Raw genomic sequence first — 27,632 nt, forward strand, 5'->3', positions numbered from 1 at the left:
CAGACGCGGTTGAGTGAGTAAACTCGAGGAGAGCTGAAGGAACATGAGAGAAACACTGAAGGAACACTGAGGCTCTAAAGATCATGGGTGAAGATATATGGTGTAGAACAGGACTATCACTCGTGTCTATGTGCTTCAGTTCATTTAACTTAAAGGAGAACGCCCCCGATTTTACCCGTTTCTGAATAATCCGGCCTTTAAGACGTAAACAGTGTCCCGCCTCCAACACAAATATAGCAATTATATGCACTATCCAAAACCACCAGTGACCCTACACGTGAATTTGAACTTCAAATAGAATTTGAAGCCAAAACCTTATCACACCACTCCCACAAAATAACGTGCCAGTCATCAGGCAGCGAAGTGAATTCATAACCACGTCATGTTAGACATTTCTGTGAGGGAGCTTTTAGAGGTGGACGTCTGGTTCCCATCACCAGCTCCGTGAACAAATCCTGCCTCCAGAACGGAGCATTTGCCCCCAAAGCGCTCCGAATGGCCCCTGCTCACATCTGGACTGAAATTCTGAAAAGTCGGTGAAGCTGCCCTTCAAGGGTGTGCTGGAAACGTTCAGCACAAACCCAGCGCGGGCGGGCGCGCGAAACAGAAACGTGAGCGCGCTAGCCGAGGCTAGGCTAGCTAAGCTAAAGATTGACCAGCCTGTGAAGGTGAAGAGTGAAAGCAGCGGGCAGAAACGAGCCGAAAACATGTCGGAGAGTCCAAGAGGGGAGTAAACAGGCGAAACGAGGACGGAGGGCGACAGCAGGCGGCTTCCCGGACCCGTTTTTTGAGCGTAGTTTTCTCCCGTGCCGGCTGCAGGCCTCTGGAAGCGATGGAGGGGGTTGAGCAACTTTTCATGTGAAAAGCGAAGGGGTTTGATGTGAAGGAGCGCCGGGGAAGGAGTGGAAGTGGGTTGTTTTGGCTCAGAGGACTGCAGGCTTGAGGCAAGGGGGCTTTGTTTGGAAGCATAAGCCCCTTTCGAAGGAGATAAAAGTCCCTCATGCCTTGCTGTTTCCCTCCATGCAGTGAAGCAGCCACACCCTCCAGAGCTTCCTGATAGCAAGATGTACAACTAAAGGCTCAGTGTCTCCCAACAAGCTCACTGAGCTGCTTAGGCGGCAGGATTTCTCCGTTTAAACAGACTTTGGAGCATGAGAGAGATGGCCAGCCAGAGCAAAGACCTTGGCTCCGCGTGCCGGACGAGGCTGGTCCCTGCTTTCGGCTGAGGAGGGCCTATGGGACGGTAGATATGCCTGGCAAGGAACTGAGCCTTCACAAGCGACTGGTCTACATCACGGGTTTGTGTGCGAAGAAGAAGAAGAGGTTGAAAGCCGAGGAAGGAGGTGTGGGAAGCCCCCCAGCTGTAGCAGAGTCTTCTATTTCGGAGGTCTCATGGGACGATGGTGCTGAAGCGGCGGAGCCGTACCTGGCAGGCTGATCCAAACTGCCTCCTCTGCATCAAAACAGGCATGACACTCACCCCTGCTTTAAACGGGTGGGCTACACTGGACAGGTCATTCGTGCTCAGCAATACGTTGGATCCACATCCTGCCACCGCGGCGAGGAGAGCAGGACCTTTAAAAACCCCTTGGCTTGGCACGATTTAAGAAAATGGACACGAGTGTAATTGGATGTCTGTTATCGTCTTGCACTTTGCCTTGATTTGGGCTCTGTTGTGGCACTGCAGCAAGTGTTTTGTTTTTTCTGTTTGTTTGTTTGTTTGTTTGTTTTTGTGTGTGGTTGGACCAAGATTGGCAACGAACAGCCTGTGAAACTGTTCAGGTTACCTTAAACATGGTAGACGTGATTTCACATGACGTGCCGGCACATCTGAGGTCAGATTTCAGAAATACGGAGCAGTTTAGAGTCGTTCAGTTGAAGGGATTTTTGATTTATAGCCTTGATTTTCACCTCAATTGCTCAGACTATTCCCAACTGTTTCTTGTTCATATCACAGTTATGCCAGAACATGAGTGAAGTTGCATTATCCTATATTTTCTGATTTTCTTACAAACGTTTACTAAAATAATTCTGAACAATTTACTAGTGGACATTAGCAGCGTATTTTCTGAAGGACATTACAGAAGACTCTTTTAAGGCCAGTTTCAGGTTTTCTCAGAGAAAAAGAAAAGAAATACATCTAAGTTATGAGTTTATACTATGGAACGGGTGGTGTAACCTGTATTTTGTATAAAAAAGAAAATTCCGGACAGTAGCTTGACCACCCTACTATGGCTAGTAGTGGCTCGGGAAAGTCAGATAGCGAGGTTCCGACGAACATCCTGTGTGGCAGCTTGCAGCAAAGGAAAAGACTTTCATCCATCTGTGACTCGTGCAAAAGCAAGATGCAGCTGGTGGCGGACCTGCTTCTGCTGTCCAGCGAGACCAGGCCGGTGGTGACGGCAGACGGTCAGCAGGTGGCAGAGACTTTCGACAAGTGCCGGGATACGGTGATCGCCCGGACGAAGGAGCTGTCCATCATCACTCATGACATCCAGAGCCAGCTCAACATGGGCAAGTTTGTGGAGGTTGGGGACAGGCTGGTGGAGATGGGCGACCTGGTGGTGTCTCTGACGGAGTTCTCAGCTCATGCGGCGTATTTGGCCGCTGTGGAGACTCCGGGTTCGCAGCCTGCTGTCCCGGGGCTCGTGGACCGCTACAAAGTGACCCGCTGCCGGCATGAGGTGGAGCAGACCTGCAGCGTCCTCCGGCTGACGTCGTTGGCCGACCTGACCCCGCAGCTTCTCCTGGAGGTGTCGCAGAACATCCTGAGGAACCTCACCACCCTCACCGATGCTTCTTCTCTGGCCAGTGAAAAATCCAAGGACAGATTCGCCAAGGAGCAGTTCAAGGCCAGCGTCAAGTGCATGAGCACCAGCGCGACGGCCTTGCTCGCCTGCGTGAAAGAGGTAAAAACCTGCCCGTGCGAACTTTCACGGAACCGCTGCGTACTTTTCAGTGGGCCGCTGGTGCAGGCCGTCCACGCGCTGGTGGGGTTCGCGACGGAGCCGCAGTTTCTGGGCAAGCCGGCTGCGCTCAGCCCGGAAGGCAAAGCGGTGCAGACGGCCGTGCTAGGGGGCGCTATGAGCGTGGTTTCGGCCTGCGTCCTTCTCACCCAGGGCCTCAGGGATATATCCCAGCACCCCGAAAACAGTGCCCAGATGCCGGGGTACCGGGAGCGCCTACGGAACTCGGCCTGTGCCGTCTCGGACGGCTGCACGCTGCTTTCACAGGCGCTAAGGGAACGATCCTCACCCAGAACTCTACCGCCAGTCAACTCTCATTCTGTGAATTAACGGATACACAAGTAGCCCTATTTGTTTTTTTATGTACCAAAGAGACTAATCAATCAGGTTTTAATCAATACACCCGTATTGTGTGATCCTATTGAGTGAATGTAGGGGGATGTGTCTGAATTTAGCCTGTCAAACAAGCGTTAGGCTGTATTTGGTAATTTCCACCGAGGTTCTGAGGGAGGAGGCAGGTTTTTCTTGCGCTGGATGTAATAAAAAGCCTAGCCGAAACTGACAGACATCATTTCTAACTCGTGCTCACTCACTGCTAGCTGCAGACTTTGTAAAATTAGATCTCCCATACTTAACGGAAACTAGCAGAAAAGTTTACCTCAGTTTTTAGGCGTCTGAAGGCAGCAGACGGAGTGACGGTTGTAGCTTTTGACGTGTGCGATGGATGTCGTTGTGTGAATTTTCCTGATGGGTTAAAGCTGCTGTGAGTGCGTGCCATAGGTTTTACACTATTTACCAGACTTACCATAGCATTTTAATGTCTTTTTTTTGATCATGCATGTACTGGAGTATTTATTTCAACTTATTAAAGTGTTGTTTCTCATATGTGAGAGTTTTTCACGTCTCCCTCATTAGAGTGAGATTTTAGCACGGACTGTGGACGGCGCAGTGATCGGATATCACCGCTGTCTTCAACCTTGAGAGGAGAACCGTAAAGCTTTACCATGTTGCGTTGACATAAACATGTTGTGTGCTGTTATGAGCTGTCACGATGGGTTATATGTGGTGATATAACACTATTGTATTACCAGTACGGGTGATCGTCATGACAGATGCCATCATGTTTGATGCCACTACAGCTAACTAGAGCATGCTTGGCAAAAATGACGACTCATTACAGCGTCTGACATGTTTGGGGCATGTTAAGCCAATAATGATAAAACGGTGTAATCTTTAATCTAATCTTTAATGAAAAAAGCATCTCCGAAAGGGTAGCATTAAAGGAGAAAGGGGAAATGTTACTACCTGTCCTGCATGTTAATGTAAAAATTTTGGATTTTGAAAAAAATATTTTTGGATCTATTTGTCATAAAACGTCCACACAATGCAAAGCTGGTGTTTCCAGATTGGGTAAAAAAAAAAAACAAACATAAAAATGAAAACAATGAAGGTAACAATGTTTTGATATGACATTGACGATATGTAAGACCCCTAATGCAGCCAACAGTGTGACTAAGTGAACATATTTTATTGTGCATTTACTGTTTATTTGCTGAATTTAACCGGGGAGAAAAGAAAACGTGACCTTTGCAAAAGTTATGGCACATTTGATTTTTTTCCAGTATGTTAAACTCAAATACTCAAAGTAATTGTGCACTAAAATGACCTGAAAAATGCCTCACAGCTCTGTTCACTTAAGTCCACTTAGCAAATCAACAAAATGACGTTTGAGGGGTCTTTAATCTTTTGTATATGGCTTTACTTTACCCTAAAGGACATATACGCTGTAAAAAAAAAAAAACAATGACTGGATCTCATCCGGTTTATTCAGCTTAGTTTCTATTGCAGCGTCACTGAATAATGTCAGAGTCGGAGCAAAACGTCTGGCTTTGCGTTTTTGTAGGTTTTACGCATTTATTTATTTATTTATTCGATTTTGGACAAAATTTTTAAGAGCTCCAGCATCCGTTCGCAAACCTTTGACGATTTTACGACGAGTGGACGAATAGAACCGTACCAGAATTGCTTCTCAGTTAACTTAGGGATGTTTTTTTTTGCATATTTCGTTCCCACACTCATGACATAATAGCACTCATCTTGATTTCAGCTGCTACTGAGTCCTAGAATCCCTGAGCTCATGTGTGTTCAGAGCGTGCCACCTTCAGCCTGTTGCTGTCGGCTGTAAAAGGCCTTTCGGAATATGCCCCTCAAATTCCTTCCATTTGTTTGAACACAAACATTGGTCTGAAGTTGGCTAACGGCTGCAGCACCGTGAATTGAATGGTTAAAGTTAAGCCAGATATTTCTTTTAATGGATGAAAGCTTTTTCCTTGCGGTGGGAAAGGAAAACTCTTTTCCAGGAGGGCATATGAATCTGTATTGTCAGTTTTTTTCATGAGGCGTGGATCAGCACGGTTAACCCCAATAACGTGTCGGCCTTTGAAGAGCTCTTGAGCACATATCCCACCTAAAGTGGATCCTGATATGTTCCATTTGTTATCACAGGCTGTGATAAGCCTCCCCCTGCCTTCAGCTCTGGCAGGCCCGTGTTTGAAGTCTGAAATCTTTACTGTGTTAACCTCCACAAATGGAATAGGGTGCGCTGACTGGCCACACGGAGAGCAGTTCTCTCGCTGCAGTGTTTGGAGTGATGTTCTTAGGCCTTGTATGTTTTAAGTAATAGTTTTCCTCAGAAATGAGGTCACTAGACAGCAGTGTTATTATTCAGCTATTACTCCTGAGCTAAAAGGGTGCCTATATAAACTATATATTAGTTTTTGTCTCTCATAACTATTTGCATTTTTTTGCAGTACTTGCTGAACAATTTATAGAAATCACTGATTTGTCAGTGTTTATTATTCCTTTTTTATTCATAATCTTATCATTTTTTTTTTAAAGATAAACACATCTCAGGGTCAAAGGGTTACGTCTTGCTAACCTCTGTTGATTATATTTTAAATTGAGTTATCAAGTGATTTGATGAGCTGACATTTCATTTCACTTCACTTACATCACGTCTAACTATAAATATGTGCATTCATGAGATCCTTCTGGTATGGGTCTCCTCTGTTCCAGTGATGCACACAAAAGTGAGATCATCTCTGGCGCGTTTTCAGACTGCTGAACACGGCTTTGTAATGAGGTATGGATTATCTGTTTATCGATCGGCTTGCAAAGTAATCCGTCCATCCGTTTTCCAAGCCGCTTCTCCCTCAGGGTCGCGGGGGGGGTGGGGGTGGTGCTGGAGCCTATCCCAGCAGTCATCGGGCAGGATAGGAAGGCAGGATACGCCCTGGACAGATTGCCAGTCCATGCAAAGTAATCACTAAGCTGATTCAATGAGAAGATATTAAATAATTATTTTTTCATCAAGTAATCATAACAGCCCTGTTAGCTACTATACCTTTATTATTATTATTAGGTTATTTGCTATTGTAATTGTATAATGAGCTGCTGTATTAGACACTACTATGAATTGTTCAGTATGAAACTAATGTGCACAGTATGTGTGAGGAATACTTTCATCTCAGAAATTAGGTTACTATAGAAAACGCCTTCCAACTGCAGGCTGAATACGCAGCAAAGATGATCTCACTTTTGTGTGCATCACTGAAATAGAGGAGACCCATACCAGAAGGATCTCATGAATGCACATATATTATAAAACATATATATTGTCTAGAAGTATCATAATGTTATATTTTTGCTTTGTTGTCCAATATTTGATGAATGTTTATATAGAAGTTAAGAATAAGTATATTTTGGCTGTTAACAATGAGACTTAAAGAAGAATTCCATCCATTTTTTTTTTATTCTGCATACAAAAAAAAAAGACCCTGGGGAAGACCCAGGACACGCTGGCGTGACTATATCGCCCAGCTGGCCTGGGAGCACCTCGGAATGAGAGCTAGTGGAAGTGGCTGGGGAAAGGGAGGTCTGGGCCTCATTGCTTAGGATGCTGCCCCCGCGACCCGAACCCCGGAAAAGCGGAAGATGATGGATGGATGGATGGATATTCTGCATACTCCAGTGGTATGAGATGTAAACAAAGTGTGAAATGGCTCACTTTAATAAAATTGGTGGAAGTCTCGTTGATAACAGCGCAGCCAATATGCACTTATTCTTAACTACTATATAAGCATCCATCAAAGACTCGACGATAAAGCAAAAATATAACATTATGGTACTTCAAGACACAATATATATGTTTTATAATATATTTTGTTAAGTTGGAACAGACAAAAAAAGACCCAGCAGTTTTTAAAAATAACCAAAAACTGTGAATACAGTCATTTCTATTCAACATTCAATGTGCTGTGCTGCACTGAATCTAATTAAGCAGGACTAATTATGCTCTTTGTAATGAAACCTACAGTTGCTGTACTTTAAGTGCCAACATTCATATGATCAGGCAAGCGTAGTCTGATGTGATGTGATGTAAACTATCATAATAATTCTGTGTATTTTCATATTACCCAGGAACCCCTGTTGAACTAATGAGTATTTAGACCAAAGAGATCCAAAAAGAGGAGAATAGAGTCTAACACACTGCTGATTGATGCTGGTTGGACTAAGAAGTTCCACTGTAGTTCTAATAGTCACTCTGTACCTTGATTTTTTTCTAAATGCTGCGTAATTGTTGCGCTGGAGATGTAAACAGAGTCATTCAGAGTGGTTTGGTTTGAAATGGTTAATTGTAGAGATTCGGATTTCTTTACAGTGGTGGTGATGGGAACCAGGGGGCACAATGTCTTCAGCACAAATATAGACATTTTATTGACTATCCAAAACTATCAGTGAACCTACAGGTGTCTTATATGAAATGATAGGTGGAATAGATTTCCTCTGGGGACTCTGGGGCACCATGGATGCATTTTTTTAAGAACTTGTGATGGGGGAGAAAAAAAACTTGGAAAACAATGTCTCAGACATCAGGCAGGGCATTCATAACCGTTTTATGTAGGTCAAGTCAAGTCAGCTTTATTGTCAATACTACAATATGTACAGGACATACAGTGAACTGAAATTACTCTCAGGCCCAGTTTTAGGGCCTAATTCACAAGTTTTTTTTTGTTTTATAGCTATTTTAACAGATTTTATATTATATAGTCTATAAGAATACAGGATAACTCTGACACCGGGTTAAAAATCTGGATAAAAGGCCATGGATGGATGGATGGTGTCTTTTTGTAGGTGGGTGATAGTGGTAGTGCTATATTAACTTCATTGGTACATTTGTGGCGGTCAATGATTCTCCATTTTCCATTTTAAACCCTTCAGAACATGCTTCTGATGCTTTTGGACTGGGTCCTTCACGCCTGTCTGGCTTTCTGAGTCCACCCACAGGCCCCTGACTGCTTTTTCATTACTCACTCAACAATGACCCGGGATCCTTTTGTCCTCTTCCTCCCCACATGGTAAAAGCCAAAACTGTTAGTGCACAACAGGAAACCAAACGGCCTCTGCTATCAGGAGGCGCTTCCTTCACAGCGCAAAATGTCGGAGTAATAATTTCAACCATGGTTTCGCCCATTTCCTGCTAAAAAGGAGGGACGTTAAGAGCCCATCCCTGACCAACAATGCTACTGGTTACCAGCCTCCTCCGGTGCGGTTAGTGTAAACACGAGTAGGGCTGCTAACAAGCAGCCTCATTCTGACCTGAGATCAGTTTACAGTTTGTTTTATAGTGAGAAAAGCGATGAAGTGGGGTCTGCCACAAAATAGCTCTGAGTTTGCTTACAAAGAGGAAGGGGAAAGTACAGTAATATGCCAATGCAAAGCTGTTTATCCAGATACTAAGCAGTAACATAAAGAGCTCTATCACACACGATACATAGTTATAATCAATATCATAACTAGGCTGTGCGTTACTGGGATTTTATCATGGGAAGGGTGTTCTTAGAACTCCCTTCCCAGAATAAAATCACTATAAAGCACAGCCTCAAGTGGCTTATTGCCTCTTATTTATTATAACTGTACCAAAACTGCAACCAGGTTTCAGCTTTCAGTGTCAGTTTCAGGCTTATCTTGTGAGGATCTTTCTCAACAGTGGGGAAATTCAGGGTCAACTAGTGGCCAGTCTAGAACATCTTTTGTGGGGACCAAAGTTCCTGTTCAGGAGCTAAATAACTACCATTAAAATCATCATAATATCTCTGTATGCATCTGTTATAAAGAAAATGAAAGCACTATTAATCAACTACGAAGCACTATTAATTAACCGCACTACTACTATAGCACAGTCCATATAATCAGACATGGTAGTAACTAGTTTCATTTACTCACGTCTCATGTACAGAGGTACAATACTAACCCCTTATGTGGCCAGGGCCCACCGGCAGGCCCAAGGTTTTATTCCACACTTCTATAACCTAAGAATAGCCCAGCCAGTTCACATTGAAGTCCTTGTAGTTACTGAATGATAAGCCTTAGTATGCAATAAGCCTGGGATTTTAAGGGGTTCATGGATGTACATTCACTGGCCACTTTATTAGGTACATGTTCAGTTGCGTATTAACACAAATAGCTAATCAGCCAATCACACGGCTGCAACTCAATGCATTTAGGCATGTAGAGGTGGTCAAGGCAACTTGCTGAAGTGCAGGCCGAGCATCAGAATGGGGAAGAAAGGTGGTTTAAGTGACTTTGAACGCGGTGTGGTTGTTGGTGCCAGACGGGCTGGTCTGAGTATTTCAGAAACTGCTGATCTGCTGGGATTTTCACACTCAACCATCTCTAGGGTTTACAGAGAACGGTCCGAAAAAGAGGAAACATCCAGTGAGCGGTCAGTTGTGTGGATGAAAATGCCTTGTTGATGTGAGAGGTCAGAGGAGAACGGACAGACTGGTTCCAGATGATAGAAAGGCAGCAGGAACTCAAATAGCCAACCAGAATCTCTGAGGAACGTTTCCAACACCTTGTTGAAAGTCTGCCACGAAGAATTAAAGCAGTTCTGAAGGCAAAAGGGGGTCCAACCTTCTACTAGCAAGGTGCACCTAATAAAGTGGCCAGTGAGTGTATAATTTCCTGAGTATTTGATAAATAAATGATAATAGTTTTGCTAGTGGAGTATATTGGTGAGGAAAGTACTCTACTTTTTATTCAGCTCCATTTTGGCCAGTAACATTGGATCAAGCATCAGGTTCCTGTGCTGATTGATGCTGGATGGACTAAGAAGTTTCACCGTAGTTCTAAAAGTTTCTGCATAATTCAGCACTTGAGATGTAAATGGAGTCATTCAGAGCAGTTTAGTGTGAAATAGTGGAAGTGATAGGAACTAGAGGTAAACAGTGTCTCAGACATCAAGCAGTGTCTTCATAACCATTTCATGTCATAGCTTTCTGTTAGGGTTAGGTGGAAACCAAACTCTTGGGAAACTGGGCAAGTTTTCAGATTTAAAAAAAATGCTATGGCACATCGTAAAGTTTTTCAGAGGTGTCTCAAGCTTAAATACAATTTCTAGGCTATGAAGGACCACCTGGCTGAACCTATTTGCAACAGCGCCACCTTGAGGTAGAGCAGAGCTGCAGCTGTAGGTAGTTAAGAATATCAAAAACAGAAGTTTGTCGGTGAAGCACCTAAACAAAGAGCTTTCCCTGAATTCTGAGACATTCAGGGGGTCCAAGAGGTTAATTAAGAAGTCCCACACCCCCCAAGACCCCCTGTATTTCGCATCTCAGTCTGCTTTGAATGGCTTGAATTGCTTTCATATAACATACAACTATCCAGAAGTCACTTTTTCCAGTGTAATTATGTTTATATATGGTTACTTTCTGTCATTTTGTCTCTAAGATGCAGATGAACCCAGAATTAATCACCCTGCTCACAATCTTTGTCCCTGTATGCCAGAAAATGTCACTCATTCAAGAGGTAACAAGACACTGGAGCAAAGAATAAGGCGACACTACAGTCATTATTTATGGACAAACCTGATCGAATAACGGAGGAGCACTGACTGGCTGTTACCCGTGGTTGCATCGCTGTAGTAGTCTCTTAAAGATAAAGGTTCATAGCTGGGTTCTCGATTATATGGCTCTAGGAAAAATCTTTAAATGTAAAATATGTGGTGGCTCTACACACAACACTGGTTCTTTGAAGAACCATCCATTTCAAGGGTCTTCTATAGATTTTTTTAACCATTATCTTTTGCTTAGTGGTAATAGTCATTTTAATCCGTACCTTTAAGTGAGGTAAATTTTATTTGTTAGTGTGAAAAAGTGAAAAGGGTGGAACCAGGACATATGGTGCGATTACTGAAAGAACAGCTGGGCTCTAGGAGGACCCTTAGCAACCTCTGCCAGTATCCAGGGATGAATGTCAGCCTTGTGAGATTCGATACCCAAAGCCTGTCAGACATGCTTCTGTTCCCATAGCGACCACACCCAGGTCAGCGTGCTAGCATTTGGTGCCCTCATGTTCTCAGGTCAGCACAGAAATTCAGCGCAGCTCAACCTTGAAACTGCACTGAAAATTGCTGCAGATGCAGAACTGCACTGTAACTCCTAATAGTTATTATAAGATGTAGTGAGACTGTGCCATCTACACTGTTAGAATTAAGTTAAGTGATACTTAAGTGACCCTTATCCATCCCACAAATAGGGAAATTCCACCTCCACATTTAACCCATCCGTGAAGTGAAACACCACATACACACTAGTGAATACACACACACACTAGGGGGCGGTGAGCACACTTTCCCGGAGCGGTGGGCAGCCCTATCCACGGCGCCCGGGGAGCAGTTTGGGGGTTAGGTGTCTTGCTCAAGGACACCTCAGTCACGGACTGTCGGCGCTGGGGATTGAACTGGCAACCTTCCAGGCACAGTGCCAGCTCCCTAACCTCCAGCCCAAGACTGCCCAAGGTTCTGTGCAGGTGCATCTTTTGCTCATCAAGGTAGAAACCATAAATGTACCCTCAAAGGTACAACAGTGGTTTTAAGGTCCAATTGTGTACCTTATATAAATATTTTTTACAGTGGAAAATTACAAATTTCTACATTTTCATAACCTAATTAAAACAGAGCAGTAAAATAAAAAGGCTGCCGAGGAGTCGGGGTGTGTGGAGTCAATACAACATTAAAATTAATGTTATTTATTATTAATATAGTTAATATCATTTCAATGGGCCCTGTGATGGACTGGCGACCTGTCCAGGGTGTCTCCTACCTTCCACCCGAGGACAGCTGGGATAGCACCCCCTGCGACCCTGAGGGAGAAGCGGCTTAGACGGTGTGTGTGTGTGTGTGTGTGTGTGTGTGTGTGTAACTTCAGTGGATTATGATACAAGTAACTGAAAATGTACCCTTGAGGATACCACCGCAGTGACAAGAGGGGTACTGCCCCAGTGACAGTTTATTTGCATATTTGCTGCTGCAGCTAATATGAGGTGTTTCTTCAGCCAGTGCATCTGTTCAGCTATGAGTAGTAGATGCTCAGAACAATTTTCTGATGTCAAGAAAACTCATAACTTTCTCTTTTTTCACTTTGTGTGGAAATGCAGTGAAATGAACAAATAGAAACGATACAAAATTAGACAGAAAAGGTTGTTACATTAAAATTACACTAAATTCAAGATCTTTTTCCTTATTCCTTAAAGCACGTCACATTTTGGAAATACAGTGACAATTTCTTTTATATTCTACATGTTTCTGCATATTTTAAAATGAATTATGAGTGTTGTGGTGCAAAAACCACACAAACCTTTCGCTGCTGTGGTCACTGTGTGTGTGACTTTCACAATGAATGGACCAAAAGAAATGGCCCAGAAGTGAAGTCTGAATCCATTGACTTACATTAAAAGGAAAGGATGTTTTAGCCGTTCTGAAGATATGAGGTTTTGTTCCGACAGCAGCGCCGTGATGATAAACAGGTCTAGGTTATAAACTGAGCAGGCTGAATAAGTGGAGATGTGTAAATTGGTTGGTTGTTTGTGACATCACACATTTAAAGCAGGAGCTTATTTTCCACACATGGACTGTATGGACCTGAGAGAACGGTATGTTTTGAAACTTTCACCAGTGTCTATATTCTACATCTATAACATAAACACTTGGTTTTCCTTGATTTGGCCCCTTTTTGCAACAAAAAGTGTGTTTTTAGGGTCAGCCGCTGGGATGCACTGCCTTGTGTCAGTTGTCGGCCTTGACATCTGTCCTGTATATTCAACTCCGATCACCCGTGATTCCTCCCAGCCTAAAGGGCAAGAATAGCTGGCGGCGGTTCAAGCTCCGCTGAAATTCCTCGTCCTTCTCCTTTGGCTGACACTTCTAGCAGGACCTGAGGCTTGTTTGCACTCCTGCACCTCTTGCGCCATATCTGGCTTTGTCCGCAGCTATTCTTATTTCTCAATAAGAGTTTCTCTGGCGCGTTCTACAGTAGCTTCTTTGTGTGGCTCATGCCCAAAAGGCCTGAAAGCTTCAAAATCAGCCATGTGGTCTCATGTTTGGATAGAAAGCTCGCTGGAAGAGCACGACCAGCCCTTTTCCCACCCCGCCCTGCGTCCTGCTCCTTCTGCAGAAACCCATCTCCGTACTGGGTGGACCTCACCCAGGCCTTTCTATTGTCTCTCTGGGCCCCAGGGAAGGTCAGAGGTCAAGTGGGACACAACACGTCAGTGCTGGAACTATTGTTTTCTCAAATTAATCGTCTGGAAAAATGCTCCACGTGTGGACATGACTGTACCGGATGAGCCTGCTATCACCGTCCAAACGCAGCCATAGTCCAATCAAGCCTGAAAACAAACGTTTTCTCAACACTGACTTGATTTTTATTGTTCATATTCACTTTAAATTATGTTCACATTCACTTTAAAGAAGACTTGTTTTTTTTAACTTGCATAAGAAAGTAACCTGGCTGCTTTAAAACTGTGAATTCATTGGGTTTCTATGCATAAGTTAAGAGAAGAATAATAACAGAGAAAAACATTCAGTATGATGAACAGAACTGAAGTGCTACATGCAGTAAAGGTGGTATTCAAATCAAAAGAGGCTGAACAACTGTAACTGATCATGTAATTTACACACAGTATATTGCCAAAAGTATGTGGACACCTGGCTATCATACTTACATGGGCTTGTTGGAATATCCCATTCCAAAATGATCGGCATTAACATGGAGTTGCCTTTGTGGCTGTAACAGCCTCCGCTCTTCTCTTCACCCATCCAGAACAATTTCAGTCAAAAGAGCATTTGTGAGGTCAGACACTGATGATGGACGAGAAGGCCTGGCCCTTAATGTTCAGTTCATCCCAAAGATCTTCAGTGTGGTTGAGGTCAGGGCTCTGTGCAGGCCACTGGAGTTCCTCCACACCAAACTCCTCAAACCATGTCTTTATGGAGCTCACTTTTTGCGCAGGGGCTCAGTCACGCTGGAACAGGAAAGGCTCTTCCCCAAATTGCTGACCCAAAGTTGGAAGCATATAATTGGGTAAAATGTCTTTTTATGCTGCAGCATTAACATCACCCTTCACTAGAACTAAGGAGCCCAAACCTCTACTGTTGGCATTTTAATCTCCGGTAGGTAGTGCTCTCCTGGCATCTGCCAAACCTAGATTCGTCCATCAAAACGCCAGATTCATCACTCCAGAGAACATGTTTCCACTGCTCCAGAGTCCAGAGGTGGTGTGCTTTACACCATTCCAGCTGATGCTTGGTATTGCACATAAAGATCGTAGACTTGTGTGCAGCTGCTCTGCCATGAAAACCCATTTCATGAAGATATTTACACACAGTTATTGTGTTGCTGTTGCTTGGCAATTTGTAACTTTGAACCGAGTGATGCAACAGGAGCGGTGATTTGTACATGCTACAAGCCTCAGCTCTTAACAGCCCTGCTATGTGAGTTTGCATGGTCTACAGATTCATGGCTGAGCTGTTGTTTTTCCTAAAAGCTTCCAATTCACATTAACAGCACTTGCAGTTGACAGGGGCAGATTTAGCGGAGCAGTGGCATTTTATGCCATGTTTAAAGTCACTGAGATCCTTAGTACAACCCCTTCAGTACGAGAATGGCATTGCAGTAATGACTGCATGTAACCCTAGCACAATTCACATGAGTGACGTTGAAAATGAAAGGTTTTATTCATTTATTGTGTCAGAGTCCTAATTTAACCAGCATTATGTGTGTGTTTTTTTCTTAGACTGAAATTTCTTAAACCTCTAGTCCAAGTCGGGTCATGAGTTGTTGACAGAAGTATTCAACTGCCGTTCTTTAATCTCCTTAGAAAGGTACTGACCAGTGGAATTGGATATTCTGGAGCACCTGCATATAAGCCTAAGGTCGCCATGCCCAATAGCAAGCATGGACTAGAGAGATATAAACCACCCCAGCATTGGGCTGTGGAGCAGTGGACTTGTATTCTCTGGAGTGATGGAGCTTCATCCAACACCTGTGGGATGAGTTGGAGTGATCCAGAACTGACCATCCAACCTCAGTACCTGACCTTACTAATGTTCTCGTGGCTGAATTCAATAAATTCTCACAGCAATGTTGTAAAATCTAGTCTAAAACCTTCCCAGAAGGGTAGAGGCTGTTTCTGCAGCAAAGACTTCAATGAATATTAGCATTACTAACAATTAACATCCTTGGTTTCAGAAGAAATCCAGCCATCTACAAACTTCTAGATGTACTGTTTTTAAGTTAAATCATCAAATAAGTTTGTCAAATAAATTCAGTGCAACACGTTTTCAGCAATAGAGGCCAGGCAGATGTGAGGTGAGCTGCCAAATGCAGACTCATTATGAGGTGTGTTCTCGTGGAGCTTTTTTGTCTGCGAGAAGGAAACATGATCCAAGAAGCAGCTTTGTGAGAGCAGCGGCCTCTGTCAGCAACCCAATCTGAAAGGATCAGCCCTTCCTGACTGGGGTTAGGCAGCAGGTTCACTCATTAATGACCAAGAGCTGAAGGAAACACGAGCCTGGTTAACCCTTAGAAGCCTAGAGCTATTATTTACTACACTATTCAATTAAAATCGCATAATAACATGGTTAATTACATAATGAGTTCAATTTACCTTTTATTTTCTGTTTGTTTCTGTGTCAAAAAAAGAAAATAATGTAAATGATGGTTTTTCTTTTTTCTCCAAACAAGACTGTACATACAATAATAATAATAATAATAATAATAATAATAATAATAATACCTTCTCATCAAATTCAAATCATAATAACGTATCTCCTCCTCTACTTACAAACACTAATGTGGTATAAATTATATATTAACTGTATATGAGTGAGAAATACTTCACATAAAGTTTACAGCAGGCTTTTGTTGTCATAGTTTCTAAGCATAAGCAATGTGTAATTTTGGAAAATATCCTGTGACTAATTGACTTGGTTTGATTCAAATATATATATTATGTCCTCATATCCACATAACTGAAAGTTAGTGGTCAACCATGACTTTCAGAGCTTGGATCATCATCATCACTGTCGCCGTTGACCGCTTAATCCAGATAGGGTCGCGGTTGTGTTCAAATTTATTATCAAAATAAATTTTACATTTCACGTAAAATAGTACAAATGAGCTCGCCTCTGATTTGACTTACTTTTGGCTATTTTTTACTTTGTTGACTCTCGAAGTGTAAATAAATTAATTTGCTGTTTAACTGATGGATTTAACATATCAAGGAAAAAAACAGAACATAAATTATGGCTTGTGCAAAAGTTTTGGCGCACTTGTTTGCTGTATTTCACTTACTTTTTTTCCAATATGTGAAACAAAGCAAATAAATAGAAATTGTGCAGCAAAATAATGTAAGTATGTTCTCTGAAGAGAATGCGCCAACTTATTTTCACTGATCTAGTCAACAAAATATGTCATTTAACCAGAGGCGTTCAAACTTTTTATATGTAGAAATTATGTACACTTTACAGCCGGTACAAATGCAAATGAGCAACGTTTTTCAGATCATTTTAATACAGAAAATCAATGTAAACTGACAGAGCTAACTATCATTCATTTTATTTTAATGTGTATCATATTTATTGTTCTTTATCTGTTAAGAATCAAGAATTAAATGCTGCAGTACATTCAGATTTTCCTTTTAGCTTTAGCATGCTACTCTGTTATTCTGTCATTCTCAGGCCAAAGTGACCTGAAACTAAACCAGAAGAATAAGCAGCATGCTGCATTTGGTTAATGCATTTTTCCTTTGCATCTGGCATGAAAAAGCAAATATATGCAATTCCTTAAACAAAGTCTGACTGATTATTCCATTCTTCATGGTATGTTTTCCCACATGTATAACAAACTGGTCAATAAAACACACATTCTGGGCCTATAGGACACACGATCAGCTGCGTCAGTGTTTCTTGTACCTTCACATCCGCTAGGCTGCTAATAAGAACCAGCAGAAGGACCCTCCTATGGGAACATTCCCTGCAAATGATGTCATCCACCCTTCTGTTGTGTCTAACAAACAAAAATAAATCATCTGTGTGCATGTATATGTGTTACACAGGGAACAACTGCAGTCGCCCACAATGGAAGGAAGAAAAGGAGGAAGAGATGATAATTGTTTAGGCCAAACAAACCAATACTGTGTTAGCACAATGCTGTGGCTGACCTGCCCTCAGAGGAGCATGCACACACACACACACACACACACACACACACACACACACACACACACACACACACACACACACACACACACACCCTGCATGATTCCTGGACAGCCTGTGTTTACATACACACGGTGGAGTGTGAAGTCTTGCAGACTGACTGCTCACTGTTATGTAGAGAGAGATGAGCTCAGTCCATCTATGCTGGTGAAAAAAGTGTCACTGTCAGAACAAAATGATTATTCTGTCTAGCAGAGCTCAGTAACGCTGAGATTAATAACCGATCACATTGATTTATCAGTCTACTCAGTCTTTAGCAGAGCTCAGTAACGCTGAGATTAATAACTGATCACATTGATTTATCAGTCTACTCAGTCTTTAGCAGAGCTCAGTAACACTGAGATTAATAACTGATCACATTGATTTATCAGTCTACTCAGGCTTTAGCAGAGCTCAGTAACACTGAGATTAATAACTGATCACATTGATTTATCAGTCTACTCAGGCTTTAGCAGAGCTCAGTAACGCTGAGATTAATAACTGATCACATTGATTTATCAGTCTACTCAGACTTTAGCAGAGCTCAGTAACGCTGAGATTAATATCTGATCACATTGATTTATCAGTCTACTCAGGCTTTAGCAGAGCTCAGTAACGCTGAGATTAATATCTGATCACATTGATTTATCAGTCTACTCAGGCTTTAGCAGAGCTCAGTAACACTGAGATTAACAACTGATCACATTGATTTATCAGTCTACTCAGGCTTTAGAAGAGCTCAGTAACGCTGAGATTAACAACTGATCACATTGATTTATCAGTCTACTCAGGCTTTAGCAGAGCTCAGTAACGCTGAGATTAATATCTGATCACATTGATTTATCAGTCTACTCAGGCTTTAGCAGAGCTCAGTAACACTGAGATTAATAACTGATCACATTGATTTATCAGTCTACTCAGGCTTTAGCAGAGCTCAGTAACACTGAGATTAATAACCGATCACATTGATTTATCAGTCTACTCAGGCTTTAGCAGAGCTCAGTAACGCTGAGATTAATAACTGATCACATTGATTTATCAGTCTACTCAGGCTTTAGCAGAGCTCAGTAACACTGAGATTAATAACTGATTTATTGGTCTATAAATTATATAAATATATTTATTGGTCTATTCAGGAACATCAGTGTTTGTAAAGGCTTTTGCATTGTACTATATATGGTGAAGTGTTGTAAAAAGTGTAGTGTCTTGTTTTTAAGAGCTTCTCAAAAAGTTGCTAAATAGCTTTGCTGTGAAAAACAAGGTGAAAAAAGGTGCCAATGGTCTCTAAGAGCAGTGAGAGTGGGCAGTCTTGCTCTCCGGCTGTAGCTTGGCAGCTGAGCAGTAGTAGTAGATATAGCTTTTAGCATTCAAAAATACTACACATTGAATGCAGTGGTGGAAATAGGAGGTCAGAGAGAGACAGGGCAGCCAGAGTGCAGCGTCTTCCTCTTGGCACGAACCTCCGTCTCTCTCAGACAAACACACAGTTGGCTCTCAGTTTCAGCTGTCTTCTGTCTGCATTGTCTATTGTCTCTATATCAGGTTTTGTAGTTGCTAGTAGTGAACCATGATATTAAACCAGGATTTAGGTGCCAAAACACAGTCAGAAAAATGTTAATTTCTGTTTTGGGTTTTCTCATAGCATTTTAGCCTAAGTTGACACTGGTGCACAACAGTTTAGCTGTTCTAAACACAGGCAGGTGAAGCTTGTAACAGACATTAACATCCATTTGAGCTTGATTGTAACAGTCAATCCAGAAAGACTCAGGAGGCAAGAGTGAAGGAGGACGATGTTTTGAATCCTCAATGGAATTATCCATGTTGAAAGATAATTCAGTAGAAACAGAAGAGTCTATGGCATAGGCCCCATCCTCAGTCCAGGTCTTGGAGCGTCGAGACCCTCACTGATCCTGCTGGATAGCTTAACCCTGGACACCCAGACAGGTGGCGGTGTGGAGGTAAGAGGGCAACGTCAAAATACAGGCACCTGAAAGCAGCAGGATAGGTACATAAGTAGAGTCATTTGAAAACTGTGAGTCCTAGTAGTGGGGGAACTCGCTTGGCTGTATCTACCTAGATACCTTGGAGAAAAAAAATCCTGATTGGAACAAATTTCCAAGGAGCACTTTAAGACTGTAACCCTTCAGTTTCCAGCCAAAACCAAGATTATTACTAAAATACGTGCGTTTAAAATCAACAAGCATAATAATTCTATGAAATCACTATGGAGAGTCTAGGCTGGTTCTGAACACTTTGATGAATCTTCCTTCCTTACCTTGGTTTTCCCTGACCTGTAGCCAATGGACTCCCTAACGTCATTGGCACAGTTGACTAGCATGTGGATCTACATGACTACCAGATCCAAGGTCAGAGGAAAATCAGCAAAGCAGGTAGAAAAGGAATTTTCGATTAACTATTACACTGCAGCTGTAATTAAATAGCCCGAAAGAACCTCCGTAGCAGAAGTTGCTAAACAGGATGCTAAACATCAAGCTCAAGCTTATTTTACACTCTACTCATGTACATTTAATGCAATAAAGCTCTTATGATTTGCTACATTTTATACATGTGACATCACTAAATTTATCCAGCTAAAGGGAACGAGGTGACGTATGCTACGGTGTTGCTAGGCTAGTAACATTAGCTGACTTGAAAACAGGCGCTTGGCTTTGGTCTGTTTGTTCTTTTGTTGTGTGCTTCAAGTCACATGTGACCTGTGTGCACTAAGGGCTTCTGTGGGGTTTTTAATGTGGCACAGTAATAATGTCACTAGTTTGCTAACCTGCTAGGCTAACAGGATAACATGACCTACAGAAGAATATTCAAGTGACTGAGTGAAATAGGCCAGTGACTGAGTGAAATAGGCCAGTGAATGAGTGAAATAGGCCAGTGAATGAGTGAAATAGGCCAGTGAATAAGTGAAATTTGCCAGTGAATGAGTAAAATATGCCAGTGAATGAGTGAAATAGGCCAGTGACTGAGTGAAATATGCCAGTGACTGAGTGAAATATGCCAGTGAATGAGTGAAATTTGCCAGTGACTGAGTGAAATATGCCAGTGAATGAGTGAAATAGGCCAGTGACTGAGTGAAATATGCCAGTGACTGAGTGAAATATGCCAGTGACTGAGTGAAATATGCCAGTGAATGGGTGAAATTTGCCAGTGACTGAGTGAAATATGCCAGTGACTGAGTGAAATATGCCAGTGAATGAGTGAAATAGGCCAGTGCTGAGTAAAATATGCCAGTGACTGAGTGAAATAGGCCAGTGAATGGGTGAAATAGGCCAGTGAATGAGTGAAATATGCCAGTGACTGAGTGAAATAGGCCAGTGAATGAGTGAAATAGGCCAGTGAATGAGTAAAATATGCCAGTGAATGAGTAAAATATGCCAGTGAATGAGTGAAATATGCCAGTGACTGAGTGAAATATGCCAGTGACTGAGTGAAATATGCCAGTGAATGAGTGAAATTTGCCAGTGAATGAGTGAAATTTGCCAGTGACTGAGTACAATATGCCAGTGACTGAGTGAAATATGCCAGTGACTGAGTGAAATATGCCAGTGAATGAGTGAAATTTGCCAGTGACTGAGTGAAATATGCCAGTGACTGAGTGAAATATGCCAGTGACTGAGTGAAATATGCCAGTGCTGAGTAAAATATGCCAGCGACTGAGTGAAAAATGCCAGTGACTGAGTGAAATAGGCCAGTGAATGAGTGAAATAGGCCAGTGAATAAGTGAAATTTGCCAGTGAATGAGTAAAATATGCCAGTGAATGAGTGAAATAGGCCAGTGACTGAGTGAAATATGCCAGTGACTGAGTGAAATATGCCAGTGACTGAGTGAAATATGCCAGTGAATGAGTGAAATATGCCAGTGAATGAGTGAAATAGGCCAGTGACTGAGTGAAATATGCCAGTGACTGAGTACAATATGCCAGTGACTGAGTGAAATATGCCAGTGACTGAGTGAAATAGGCCAGTGAATGGGTGAAATTTGCCAGTGACTGAGTGAAATATGCCAGTGACTGAGTGAAATATGCCAGTGAATGAGTGAAATAGGCCAGTGCTGAGTAAAATATGCCAGTGACTGAGTGAAAAATGCCAGTGACTGAGTGAAATAGGCCAGTGAATGGGTGAAATAGGCCAGTGAATGAGTGAAATATGCCAGTGACTGAGTGAAATAGGCCAGTGAATGAGTGAAATAGGCCAGTGAATGAGTAAAATATGCCAGTGAATGAGTAAAATATGCCAGTGAATGAGTGAAATATGCCAGTGACTGAGTGAAATATGCCAGTGACTAAGTGAAATATGCCAGTGAATGAGTGAAATTTGCCAGTGAATGAGTGAAATTTGCCAGTGACTGAGTACAATATGCCAGTGACTGAGTGAAATATGCCAGTGACTGAGTGAAATATGCCAGTGAATGAGTGAAATTTGCCAGTGACTGAGTGAAATATGCCATTGACTGAATGAAATATGCCAGTGACTGAGTGAAATATGCCAGTGCTGAGTAAAATATGCCAGCGACTGAGTGAAAAATGCCAGTGACTGAGTGAAATAGGCCAGTGAATGGGTGAAATAGGCCAGTGAATAAGTGAAATATGCCAGTGACTGAGTGAAATAGGCCAGTGAATGAGTGAAATAGGCCAGTGAATGAGTGAAATATGCCAGTGAATGAGTGAAATAGGCCAGTGACTGAGTGAAATATGCCAGTGACTGAGTGAAATATGCCAGTGACTGAGTGAAATAGGCCAGTGAATGAGTGAAATAGGCCAGTGAATGAGTGAAATATGCCAGTGACTGAGTGAAATATGCCAGTGAATGAGTGAAATATGCCAGTGACTGAGTGAAATATGCCAGTGAATGAGTGAAATTTGCCAGTGAATGAGTGAAATTTGCCAGTGACTAAGTACAATATGCCAGTGACTGAGTGAAATATGCCAGTGACTGAGAGAAATATGCCAGTGAATGAGTGAAATTTGCCAGTGACTGAGTGAAATATGCCAGTGACTGAGTGAAATATGCCAGTGACTGAGTGAAATATGCCAGTGACTGAGTGAAAAATGCCAGTGACTGAGTGAAATAGGCCAGTGAATGGGTGAAATAGGCCAGTGAATAAGTGAAATATGCCAGTGACTGAGTGAAATAGGCCAGTGAATGAGTGAAATAGGCCAGTGAATGAGTGAAATATGCCAGTGAATGAGTGAAACAGGCCAGTAACTGAGTGAAATATGCCAGTGAATGAGTAAAATATGCCTGTGACTGAGTGAAATAGGCCAGTGACTGAGTGAAATATGCCAGTGAATGAGTGAAATAGGCCAGTGACTGAGTGAAATATGCCAGTGAATGAGTGAAATAGGCCAGTGAATGAGTGAAATAGGCCAGTGAATGAGTGAAATAGGCTAGTGACTGAGTGAAATATGCCAGTGAATGAGTGAAATATGCCAGTGAATGAGTGAAATAGGCCAGTGACTGAGTGAAATATGCCAGTGAATGAGTGAAATATGCCAGTGACTGAGTGAAATATGCCAGTGAATGAGTGAAATAGGCCAGTGAATGAGTGAAATAGGCCAGTGACTGAGTGAAATATGCCAGTGACTGAGTGAAATATGCCAGTGAATGAGTGAAATAGGCCAGTGACTGAGTGAAATATGCCAGTGAATGAGTGAAATAGGCCAGTGAATGAGTGAAATATGCCAGTGACTGAGTGAAATAGGCCAGTGAATGAGTGAAATAGGCCAGTGACTGAGTGAAATATGCCAGTGACTGAGTGAAATATGCCAGTGAATGAGTGAAATTTGCCAGTGAATGAGTGAAATAGGCCAGTGAATGAGTGAAATATGCCAGTGGCTGAACAGAATATCCACTTTTAAACAGTTCATGGGATAAGAGTGACTTGACAATTCTACATCACTCAAAAGAATAGGCAGATAAGCCACAAACAAGCTAGGGGGAAAAGGATGGAAAATAAAAAATAGGAGATAATATTTACACTCACCAGCCACTTTATTAGGTACACCTTGCTAGTAAAAGGTTGAACCCCCTTTTGCCTTCAGGACCGCCTTAATTCTTCTGTTGCCTTCCTATCATCTGGAACCAGTCTGCCCATTCTCCTCTGACCTCTCACATCAACAAGGCATTTTCGTCCACACAACTGACCGCTCACTGGATATTTCCTCTTTTTCGGACCGTTCTCTGTAAACCCTAGAGATGGTTGTGTGTGAAAATCCCAGCAGATCAGCAGTTTCTGAAATACTCAGACCAGCCCGTCTGGCACCAACAACCACGCCACGTTCAAAGTCCCTTAAATCCCCTTTCTTCCCCGTTCTGATGCTCGGTCTGCACTTCAGCAAGTTGCCTTGACCACCTCTACATGCCTAAATGCACTGAGTTGCAGCCGTGTGATTGGCTGATTAGCTATTTGTGTTAACAAACAACTGAACAGTACCTAATAAAGTGTTCGGTGAGTGTATAGATCAATAATATTATTCCACTCATTGTTTGAGAGTTTGTATGTTTCCACTGCATCGATATGGCTAATTATATCCATGTATTGCTGTTTGGCATCCCTATGAATTTAAGGTACATGCTCTTCTCATTTGATTCACCTTTAAACATGGCAAGTCTGAAAAACAGTCCTTTTAAGGCTGCACTGTATGTGTAGTACTATCCACTTGGTGGACACAATCAATGCAGTTTGATTATAATATATTTCAGTGAATGTGTCAACATTAGTCAACAGTATTCTGAAATTTTATGCAGATGGTCATAAAATGCAAGAGCGCCATCAGTTGGCAGAGTAAGAGAAGCACATTCATAGATGCCCCAACAAATCCTCTTTCTACCTCTGGTGATTGATGCATCCAGAGTTAATTAAATGTAATTGTTGGCTTTAGGGCTAGTTTCCCAATCTGAATGCTACTGAAGAATGAATTCTCTTGGTGGGCTCATCATGAGTCCCGTAAACTCAATATCCTTAACATTTTGCTATGTTATGGCATGTTAGTTAAGACAATGTCTTATATTGCAAATTCTCAATGCACCACAAAGTGAAAAGCTGGCTAATATGTTTTAGGTTTTAACCAAAAGAGAACAGTAAGAACAACATTCTACCAGGAGAGGGCGCCACAAGAGCAATATTGTTTAAAGGAAGCTGTCCCTGTACATCAGGGTTGCAGGGCAACTCTGTTTCCTGCTAAATTGCAAATAAGGACTTCAGTAAAGACTGTCCTCTGCCTCTGAACGACCTTAAGGTTTTACACATTGTGATGTCATTGACGAGCATTTAAAGTTGCCTAGAATTTGCTTGACTGAAGTGTGTATACCATCAACACAGTGTTGCCTTCCAGCAATGTAATGTTTAGTGGTAAACCTGAATAAAATATGTGTTTTTGGGGGACTATTTTGCCTCATAGTGCCTTAAAGGAGCAGTGTGAGAGATTTAGGGGGATCTACAGGCATAAATGGAATACAGTATGCAATACCATGTTTTTATTAGTGTAACTTCTTCTTCTTCTTCTTCTTTCGGCTGCTTCCTTTAGGGGTCGCCACAGTGGATCATCTGCCTCCATCTTGCCCTATCCATTGCCTCCTCTACTTTCACACCAACCATCTCCATGTCTACCTTCACTACATCCATAAACCTTCTCTGAGGTCTACCTCTTCTCCTTCTGCCCGGCAGCTCCATCTCCAACATTCTTTGCCCAATATATCCACTATTCCTCCTCAACACATGTCCAAACATCTCAACCTGGCCTCTCTGGCTTTATCTCCAAACTGCTCCACCTACACCGTCCCTCTGATCTGCTCATTTCTAATCTTGTCCAGCCTCGTCACTCCCAACGAAAATCTCAGCATTTTCATCTCCGCCACCTCCAGCTCAGCCTCCTGTCTTTTAGACAGAGCCACAGTCTCCAAACCAAACATCATAGCAGGACGCACTGCTGTCTTGTCAACCTTGCCTTTCACTCTTGCTGCTATCCTTCTGTCACACATCAGCCCTGACACCCGTCTCCACCCACTCCATCCTGCCTGCACCCTCTTCCTCACCTCTTTTTTGCACTGTCCATTGCTCTGGATGGTTGACCCAAGATATTTGAAGTCATCCACCTTTACGACCTCTATTCCTTGCATCTTCACCTTTCCACCTGCCTCCCTCTCATTCACACACATGTATTCCATCTGGTCTCTACTGACCTTCATTCCTCTCCTCTCCAGTGCAAACCTCCACCTCTCCAGATTCTATGTTTTTATTAGTGTATAATCACTTGTAACTACAAAGAGAGACCTTCATATCTACATAGTGAGTGATTCCTCTAGCCCAGACTGGACAAACCATACACTGGCTCTAAAGAGCCTTTCATGTTTTAATGTTGAAGCGGCAGCTTAAATTCGGTGGTGCTGTTGTTCTGGTTGGAAGAAGAAGAACCAGTGGTTGTTGCTGGTGCCCGCTGACCATTTAAAATTTTTTGACAAATGGAGGATCATACTTATTATTTAGCACAAGAAAAAGTGAAGGAGTGTGAATCTTCCTCAACAGAGAAGCGAAAACATGATGAAGCAAAGCAAAACTGGGACAGGTGACAGCAGAAAACCTGATGGCCACCATAGATTCTACATGCTTGGAAAGGGAGGGGCGAGGGAGGGGGATTCAGTTGGTTGCAATGTGCACACTCACCACTAGATGCCACTGAATCTCACACAATGCTTCTTTAGCTCCACACTAAGCATATTTAAGTAATACACTCATATTCTCATAAAAATAATGTTGCAGGCATCATGCAGCATATTCCACACCAAACCACTCTGAGTGACTTTGTTTGTGTTTTAATGGTTGTATTATGCAGAACTTTTCAAAAAGCAGTATATTTCCCATTTAAATATAGGCAACCCATCTAATATTTCTCATCATGAGGTTGTTGTTAGAATAGCATTCACACAAAATTATAATTCATTGGATAAGATTGCTTTAGTAGAATGCAGTATTCTCAAAATTGTTTTTTGAGATATTGCCTACATCTAAGATGCTTTCATAAGATGCTTATAATCATGTGGGAGAGGTTCGGAAAACATATTTTGGTCGTGTTTAGTTTAATCTGTGTCCGTCAGTCTCGCTTCTGTAGCGTGTTTATTTAGAGATTCCTGTCTGCCCAGTGATTCATGCATTTGGAGTCGTTTACACTGACTGCATTCAGGACAGGATAGAGAGAGAGCTTGTGTGTGTGTGTGTGTGTGTGTGTGTGTGTGTGTGTGTGTGTGTGTGTGTGTGTGTGTGTGTGTGTGCCTGCAGTGCTGCTGAGGTTAATCAGGGGAGAAATTCTCTTCCAGCCGCTTTAATCCTGCGTCCACTCTAACATAAACACACACACAGAGTCAGTGAACACACAGAAGGCCTTTATACACATTCATGCAGGAAAACATTCAGATTAGAGCTTGAAATATTTGTCCGACCTCGACAGGACCCGACGGCTCATCTCAAGTTCGGTCGGGTTCAGACTTCATTTCTCAAATACGTTTCAGATTTCGGGACGGGTTCATATTTCACTTTAGGGTTCTCAGATTGCCAGCCAGTAGTGACAGATGTTGTACTTTAACTTCTCATTTTATTCACTACTTTCACTACCTTTTACTAAACTTGCCTTTTAATCTGGCGTGCTGGAGTCACCCACTCAGCACCAAGGACCATGAGGCCTGCACTCGAGAGAAAATGGGACATAAAGAGTGATTCAGGAAAGTGCAGTTTAGTGCATTAGATTTTTTTTAATGCAACTGACCATTTTATTAAAGGCATATCATTCTATTTTATCTTAGTGATTCATAGCAAGTGGCATTCAGACAGACGGTTCTGGTTTGTGCTCAAAGCCAGATGATTAAGGTTTGGTTGAGTTTGACAGAATTTTGATAGGTTCAGTTCAGACCCAAAACCTGATGTGGGTTTGTTCAGAACATTCTCGAGATGCATTTAGATAGACCAAAATTTCAAGCCTGAGTAAAGTCGGACTACAGGAAGGTCAATGGTCAACAGGGTACAAACTATAAGGAATGATACGAAAGATTTAAGTCTAATA

At 42.3% G+C, this 27,632-nt stretch overlaps 1 protein-coding gene across 1 annotated transcript; it reads left to right on the forward strand.

Annotated features, from left to right (window-relative positions):
* The first annotated feature begins 457 nt into the window (after positions 1–457).
* On the forward strand, positions 458–3,856 carry tlnrd1 (talin rod domain containing 1). Its single transcript, XM_017699578.2, has one exon. The coding sequence runs from the start codon at positions 2,232–2,234 to the stop codon at positions 3,294–3,296; it is 1,065 nt and encodes a 354-aa protein (XP_017555067.1). The 5' UTR covers positions 458–2,231; the 3' UTR covers positions 3,297–3,856.
* The last annotated feature ends 23,776 nt before the right edge of the window (positions 3,857–27,632 follow it).

The sequence above is a fragment of the Pygocentrus nattereri genome, chromosome 15, assembly GCF_015220715.1.
Source record: "Pygocentrus nattereri isolate fPygNat1 chromosome 15, fPygNat1.pri, whole genome shotgun sequence".
NCBI classification, from domain to species: Eukaryota; Metazoa; Chordata; class Actinopteri; order Characiformes; family Serrasalmidae; genus Pygocentrus; species Pygocentrus nattereri.

What these genes read in the sequence shown, in the direction of transcription:
- tlnrd1 (XM_017699578.2), top strand. Translation starts at nt 2,232, where the DNA reads ATGGCTAGTAGTGGCTCGGGAAAGTCAGATAGCGAGGTTCCGACGAAC.